The 8,554-nt window shown below is 40.3% G+C and overlaps 1 protein-coding gene across 1 annotated transcript in view; it reads left to right on the top strand.

Annotated features, from left to right (window-relative positions):
• Positions 1-3,320: 3,320 nt before the first annotated feature.
• The window catches only part of LOC101863715, a gene marked incomplete at its 5' end in the record, with an annotated part of 10,006 nt that continues 4,772 nt past the window's right edge, over positions 3,321-8,554 (top strand). Inside the window, 2 exon segments of the mRNA XM_005112756.3 lie at positions 3,321-3,560; positions 7,842-7,897. Of these exon segments, the coding sequence (XP_005112813.1) occupies positions 3,505-3,560; positions 7,842-7,897 (112 nt within the window).

Below are 8,554 nucleotides of genomic sequence, written 5' to 3'. Positions count from 1 at the left end.
GTAGTAGCTCTATTCCTCTCAGCTCATAAAACCGATACCTTCAACAACAAAAAAGAAGCCTATTACTTTAATTTTACTTAGATATCTAGATTCTAGATCTAGTAATACCCGTCTCTTCAGACGCCTCCTTCCCCGAGCTTGAAAAGGGAAGAAATCCGGGGAGTTCCGAACAACTTGTTTGCGTTTTTTTACGCAGTGGCTACGTTCACGGCGCCCTGAATGCAGTTTGCTGGCGCTGTTGAGGCTACGTTCACGGCACTCAAGCTTCGTTTAGACGGAGTGTCCACTGCCGGTTTTAGTCAGTGACTACAGTGACGTATATTTAATATTTTGGCCAGCTTTAAATGTTCCATCCCAGGAGATGATGGAAAACGAAAAAGCCTGGGAACCGACGCAGAGATAAATAAATGACGGGAACCGTTCTTATCATAATAGCAAACACCCTCTCTCTCTCTCTCTCTCTCTCTCTCTCTCTCTCTCTCTCTCTCTCTCTCTCTCTCTCTCTCTCTCTCTCTCTCTCTCCCTCTCTCTCTCTCCCTCTCTCTCTCTCCCTCTCTCTCTCTCCCTCTCTCTCTCTCTCTCTCCCTCTCTCTCTCTCTCTCTCTCTCTCTCTCTCCCCCCCCCCCTCTCTCTCTCTCTCTCTCTCTTTCTGTCTGTCTCTCCCCTTTCTTTTTCCTTCTCTCTTTCTCCCCCTCCCTCTCTATTTTCTCTGTCTCTGTCTGTCTGTCTGCCCCCCCCCCCCTCCTTCTCTCTCCCTCTCTCTTTCTGCATTAGTTGTAGTGTTGTTTTTGTTCAGGAGCTGTTGGTTTCTTACCGAGCACGAAACCTCTTTCGCACGCAGACCGTGACATCTGTCAGTGAGGAACAGAGGCCACGAAACTGCCATGGTTTTGGGTGGCCTGGGGTGGAATGAACAAAGCCGCTCTCGTGAGAATCACCGGATGCCTTGGTTTAGTGAACTACATCGCGCAAGTGCTGGAACGTCATGTCTTACCCTTATTTTCGTCAAGGTGTTATTCAAGTAGTCATCCCCATGCGAAACACGACATTTTCTCATAGGGCCAATGCCATTACAGAATTCATAAAAAACCAAATCAAGTCAACGTTCGAATAGTTACCAGCAAACAGCCCCGATATGAATCCTACATGTATGTGAAGTCCCATGAAACAGTGGCTGAAGAAAAACGACTTTGCCCCCAATTCAGACCCTTTGTTTGAAACTCTCTGTGATATTTGAAATGTAATGACAGATAAATATGTCCAAAATTTAATAAAATTGATGCCCCAAAGGTTTCGTGCGCAACACAAAGCCAATGGTTCCTAAGCAAAATAACAATGAAAACAATTAGTGTTGAGTGGAAGGTTTGTGTTGTATTTGTGATAGCTCTGTTTTCCGTTATGTTTGAAACTATCGTGGCAAAATATCGTAATAAAATATTGTTTATTGCAAAGACACAATTCTCCATTCACTGGGCATGCAATATAGCGCCATTCGATCAATATTGATACTCTTCAATAAATGCGCAAAAGACAATTTTACGTTTCTTTGATTTCGCACAATTTTGCCAAGCCTTTTTTAAAAGGTCAATTTTGAGTGACGATATCTCGGGCGTCTCTAAAAATATATTAAATATTAATGTGTCAGATGATGAAGAATTTATTTAGCTTTAAATTGGTATGCTGCATAAGTTGGTAATGCAAGGCTTTAACACGATGACAGGGTGATTACATTTTCAAGTTTCTTTTGGACGCCACTGTATAACTACGTTTACAGTAAGTTTTGTGCATCCAAACTTTAAGGGCTTTTCTCTCAAATTGGGCTCTTTCAGAGGGGGGTGGGGGACATAAAAATATATCATGCGAAAAGTTGTTAAGATATCGTCATAATTTTCGGTATACTGATAGATGAAACATTATTCCAGTGTAGTAAATAGTGACGTCAAAAAAAATCTTGAATAAATGATTTTATTATAAATCTATTCCGTTGTTGTGATCTGAGATTTTTGTGGTCAAAATATTCCCACATTTAGGACCTCGATTCTGAAAAAAAATTTCCTCCTACATCAAAAATGTCTAGTCCATCCTCTAAAACAGCCACAGAAGGCTGCAAAACCACTTAAATTGTAACATTTTAAAATCATTTAAAACCTTACGATAGATCTTTTAGAAATGTGTGCATCTATTATCTATTTGTGGTGGCCGAATTTTGCTATTCAAAAGGATTTTTAATGGCTGCATCGATCGACATGCGGTTTTCGCCAAAAGATTCTTTAAAATATTCTCCAGATGATGACGCCCTTTGTTTTTTCAGTTTTGAGACAGTTTTGCTGCAAAAAGCTAAATTTGTTTATTTCGCCGATCGCTTTTGTAGGCCGACGCTTCTGTCTATTTAATTTTTTTTTTAACCGCCAGGTTTGTTTATTTCAAGTCGTACTTCCGTTCGATACTATAGCAAGGCGCATTTTGTTTTGAGAGTATAAATCTAGACTTTCTATTTTTTTTTTTTCATCTTTCAAGATTTATTGCTCCATTCCAGTAGAGTGTAAATTTTAATACAGTAGACCAATGACTTTCAGCTGATGTTAATGCACCGATCATTCCTTTCAACGAAAGGGGGCCCAGCTAGTTTTATGACATTCCAATATGGCAGGCGTTACCATAGTAACACAAAAGAATTTTCAAAATTTTATTTCATGACCTAATTCTCCACTCTATTTATATTGATGCTACACATTGATGCTACCACATTTGTAAGCTTAGTTTCTTCTTCTTAACGAATTTCAAAATTTCCCCCGCATCATGCCTTAAACCGACAGTGGACACTCCGTCTAAACGAAGCTTGAGTGCCGTGAACGTAGCCTCAACAGCGCCTGCTAACTGCATTCAGTGAGCCGTGAACGTAGCCTGCCAGCTACATTCACGGCGTCGTGAACCCAGCCTGCAGACTACGTTCACGGCACCGTGAACGTAGCCACTGGGTAGGTTTTAACTTCCTAGTTCCTAGTATAAAAGCTTCCCCACCGATTCTCGGAATACCGTTCATCATTTCAATTTCACCATTATTTGATGTTTTGCTTTCAGGTTTGAAATTTTCTGGATGACAATCCATTTGCAACAGTTTAAGTGCCAATAAATTAATGTGTGTACTGCAGCCAAAAATATGATGGTTTAGCCGTCAAAAGCAGTGCATCTTAGGCATCTTGATTCTAGAGCTAGATCTAGCCTAGATCTAATCACCGAATCTATATATCTAGATTTAGATCTAGATCTAGATCTAGATCTAGAATCTAGAGATTTACTTGCGATAGTGAAACTGAAAGTAATATTTTACAGAGTCTGAGAAATCAAGCGGCTGACTCGATCTATTAGGGCCTAGACTAGATCTAAATCTAGATATAGATTCTAGAAAAGTCTATCTGGACGGGAACTTCTGCCTCTATTGTCTGGTGTGTCGAGTGAACTCGTCGAAGTGTTCTCTGTCAGTAGTCAGTGTCAGTGTAGAATATGGCGGAGAAGTCTGATACAACATCGCAGAGTCAGAGTGGCTCAAGCGGCTTTAGGTGAGTCTCGTTAGCCTATGTGTAGATTCTAGAGTAGAGTATCACTGCGTGTTAGTCTAGATTCTAGATCTAGATTCTAGACTAGAGCTTAGATCTAACGCAGTGGCTATTTTTACGGCGAGCCGTAAAGATAGCCTCCCAGGCTATTTTTACGGCATGCCGTAAAGATAGCCTCCCAGTGAGTCCCAGGCTATTTTTACGACGATCCTCGAAAAGCGACGCTACTCCGCCTCTCATGTACGCGACATGCCTCAATGACAATGTATTATTAGATCTAGGCCTATAGGGGTTGTTCAAAATATAAACTTACACCTCAGAGGGGAAAGGGTGTCTTTGGCTTCTGTAAGAAAAGTGGAAGATTGGGTGGGAAGGTTAACCAAATATGACACTTCTATGAGATGTTACGTTTTGCTCATGACGGGGAAGAAAAGGTAAAAGAAAAAGTGAATAAATGCCAGCAGTAACAAGACCCACATCTGCATGATCACTGCAGATCCCCGTTGTTGTTTTGTTTTTTGTTGTTTTGTTTTTTTTAGGGGAGGGGGGGGGGGGGGGGGTACAAGAGAGTGACAACATGGGCTTACTAAAAGCCTAAACATCAAGAAAACCGAAACGATGGTGATAAGCAGAAATACTCCAATCCCAACATGCAATATCAAAATCAATGATACCACCCTCAAGCAAGTACAACATTTTAAATATTTGGGGACCATTATATCATCAGATGGTAGATGTCACACCGAAATTAAAAGCCGCATTTGCCAAGCAAAAGCAACCTTCCACAAGATGAAACAGATACTAACAAACATCAATCTGTCACTGGAAATGAGGAAAAGAGTAATGAAAAGTTACATCGAGCCAATCCTTTTATACGGGTGCGAAGCGTGGACAATCAATAAACAACTGGAAAGAGCAATTGTAGTGACAGAGTTGTGGTTCATGAGATGCATGCTACGTATCCCATGGACAGCTAGAAAAACAAATGAAGAAGTCCTGGTTGAAGCAAATTATAGAAAACAACTTATCACGCGCATATATATATATATATAAGAAAACGACAGGCAAATTTTTTCGGACACACAATGCGGAAAGAAGCATTAGAGAACATTGTAACAACAGGAAAGTTTGATGGAAAGAGAGGCAGAGGCAGACAGAGGGAAAAGATACTGGACAAGATGACAACATGGCTGGGAGCAGCAAGAACAACAGACACCATTGCTGCATCGAAAGACAGATGGAAGTGGAGGTCCATGATCGCCCACGCCAGTCGGCAAGGCACCGGATGATGATGATGCAATTTCAGGGTACAGGAACACATAATATATATTTTTTTGCATTCAAATATCAAAATTTTGCTCAGTACGATTGACCATAGTATCTGTATCTACCATTGCACCAATTTTCATGCAATTTTGTTAGAGAGTAAGAAGCCTTCGGTTTTTTTAAATTATTGTTTGTTTTGCATGTTGGTGCTGTTTCCATTCCATGGCAACTTTCATATTTTCCGACTTATCAAAATTTAATTTCTTCATTATTTCTTCTGCCCGTATAATTTTTTTTCCTAAAATATGAATCGGAAAAAGAATCACCCTTGGGGTGAGCTGTTCCCCGTAAAAATGGACAGTAATAATATGAGCACATCAGAAAACAAAACACAAAAACTTTAAAAATGCGATCTATTAGATTATTTGAAAGAATCCCACAACAACAAGGTCCTAGTAAAGAACATAAAAACATTGAATTGTTTAAGTCCAGAATAAATAATACTAATAATAGAGGACATTTAATTATAGTGCCTTACTCTCGGTTTTAAACCAGCTCAAACATTGTTACATTAGCGTTTAGTCATTTAGTCAAATGTAGTATAAAATAACAAATAAGGTAGTAGCCTACAAGGCCTACAAGCCAAGACGGAATTAATAAGACTGAAAAACGTGTTCTACGTCATCAGTTTGTGACCGCCGTAAAAATAACATTTCAGTTAATACAATTTAATCAAACCTACCGGGTCTGTATGGTATGTCTGTATACTTCGTGACTTTGTTCCCGGTTACCGGGTCTGTATACACTTCGTTTCATTTTTGTCAGCTGGACTGTTGACAAGAGATTTATTGCTGATGACAGTGGCGTGGCTCTCCAAGCGCAAGTGGCGCCATGGCGCCACCCTTTGAAATGGAGAAAGGATTTTCAAAAAAGGGAATACGATGTTCCAAAACTTAACAAAATATCACAATATTTTTTTCAAACCAATCTCTTATAATTCCTAAGTACTCCAGTCTTTAGTTAAGGTGTCTATAATTAGGCTAGTGGGAGGAAGGCGGGTAAGCCTCCCGTTGCCGGTCGCAAGGGTCTCCCCGCGTCTTTCGTTCCCTACGTCTGATGTCACCGAGGGCGCCGAACCCAGATTGGCGCTACCTGAACCAGTGTCTCTGCCTGAACCCATCTGGGTGTTCATTGTTTAGGTGTGACGTCTGGTCAAAATATTCAAAATGATCTATAAACTATTTGATTCAATCAGTTAAAAACAGGGTTTTCTTTCCAAGAATAGCAAAAAAGTTTTTTCAATACCCCATCCAGACATTTGACAGAAGACAATAAGAGATATCACCAAGAACATAAATCAGCTAAAAATACTACAACAGGTACTCCCATCACACTAAGAGATTGTACAAGTACTGTTGGGCCAAAGGGCCAAGATGGATTTGGCGCCTGTATGGTTGGGAGGGGATGGAGTGGTAGTTAGCCTGGACATGGCCACATGGCATGATTGCGAACTGTCTAAAAGTAGGTTTTATTTTCGCTTTCTAGAAACCAGAACTGCAAGGAATCAGGGAATGGGGTCATATGTCAAGACGCGCCGAGGGCAATAGTGCATGCGAGTTCTTGACTGTGAATGTGTGCTTTTCTGTTGATCAGTTGGAAGTTATTGTTTTGTGTGTGATTACCATGTGATGTGATTATGCGCATCTTGAGCGTTGAACTCTTTCTCGATCTATATAAAAGATTGTACCAGCAGCTGAGCACTTATCTATTCTTCTCACATGGAAGTAGGTGTCCCTATATCAGTATTAAAATTAAAAGAACAGGCGTATATAGTAGGTCTACAGTTTATAGGCCATCAATAAGTAGGCAATACTATTCGTTGCGATTTAATTTGTTCTTGGCGCCACCTTGAACTCTGGAAGTGAAGCCACGCCCCTGGCTGATGATGATTTTCATAAGATCTTTCGCCATTTATAGGCGCTAAAACACTAACATACTAACAAGATCTTTCGCTGTCTGTGGCCGGGTACCCATTCCCACCTTGGTGAAGTGAGGAAAATTTGTGTAAAGTGCCTTTCCCAAGGACACAACGTCGGGTCCGCGGCTCAAACACCCACACCTGCAACCTCACGATTACGAGTCCGGTAGCATGACACTAGACCACCGACGCAACAATTCAAGCACCCCTCAATCGAGGTCAATCTGGTTTTGGCCCCAACAATTACTATAAAAAGGAGTGTATAGGTTTTGGCTCCACTGACGATTACTTCTTGTTCGAAGCAATTACTTTAAGTGTTTTGATATGATGTTTGATGCGCGGCAAGTGAGAGAAAATATTCAAGCCTAATTGCAGGGGGCATGATGCCCCCCTGAAGCCATATTTTTATTAGGTCCCTTAAGTTAAAAACAAGTGAAATATTACTGCTCATATTGTACTGAAAAATAGCTTCACATCTCTCGCTCTCTTTTAGATAACACATCAATACCGAATCTTTTAGTCAGTGTCAAAATATTTCCAGTAACTCGTAGGGCCAAAACCGGAGATTCCCACTCATCCTCCCCCAACCTTTTAAGTCCAGTGTCAGAAGCTTGGTGAAGACTCCACGTAAGGCTAAAAAGTTACCAATCATATTGATACCCAGTGCACTTTGACCATTTGATCTATATATATATATTATATATATTATTGGGGTTTTTTATTACATAAGAATAAAATTTTATCCATTTGTGAGTGAGGCATCATGGTGAAATCAGGCGCTTGTCAAAATAATGAATTTGAAGAAACCGGCATTTCTACTGGTTCAGCACTTTTTATCGAGTTTTTGTTTTTTGGCTCAACACCTTTTGAAATGTGTCCATTTAAAAACCCCTTCCGGTGGATGATAAAAAGAGACAAGAAATTACTCTTCACACGATATGTTCCCACTAAATACAGAAATGTGAAGATCGAGAGTGAGGGGAGCATGAAAGCACTCTGTTTTTTTTTCTCTTACTACAACTTCCGTTTTGTTTCCTCAGATGGACGAGACAACTACTTTGGGCTACCTGGGCCGAATTTGCAAGAGCGAATCAAGGTCACGTTTTAGCCGTAAAGCTTAAATATTCCCATTTTACACATTTTATTCGTAAGAAATTAGAATTTTAACATAAAAATGATGTAGTAGGTGTTTTTTAGTTTTAGTCACCCATCAATTAACACAGTTTAGATCAATTTCAAGGCAAGCTTCGGACCCTGCCTGTCTGGGCCAACCAGGACTGAAAGGGAAACAACATCCGAACAGAAAGACTGAGATACTCGGTGAAAGTTTTCTCCCCACTCAGGAATTCGAACTCTGGTCTCTTGCGTGCGACAGCAAGGTGCTAAAACTGCTACTCCACGGACACTGGTACACTGTCTTTGTCATGATCAGTCATTTTTATGTGTATTTCTGAACTCTTGTGCTATCACTATCAGTCAGAAACCCTTGTCTCCTTTATCAGTTATAATTATCCCCCATTTGTCCCAGTAACCATATCAAGGGTCTCCACTCTGCGTTCACGACAGTTTTAATTGCTGTTAAAATTTAAAATCCCTTCTTTGTATTGTAAGCTACCAAGGTAATTAATTTCTTGCAATATCAGTGAACAAATAGGTTTTTATTTTATTTAACAGCTTTAAGTTTAAGCCTAATTGCTAGTAATTTCCCACACTTTGGACCAATGTAGGAGGTTTCAGAGCCCCCCCCTCCCCC

This window comes from Aplysia californica, unplaced genomic scaffold (genome assembly GCF_000002075.1).
Source record: "Aplysia californica isolate F4 #8 unplaced genomic scaffold, AplCal3.0 scaffold01395, whole genome shotgun sequence".
Taxonomy (NCBI): Eukaryota; Metazoa; Mollusca; class Gastropoda; order Aplysiida; family Aplysiidae; genus Aplysia; species Aplysia californica.
Note: the sequence above shows the minus strand (reverse complement) of the source record. Positions and strands in the feature narration are given on the sequence as shown.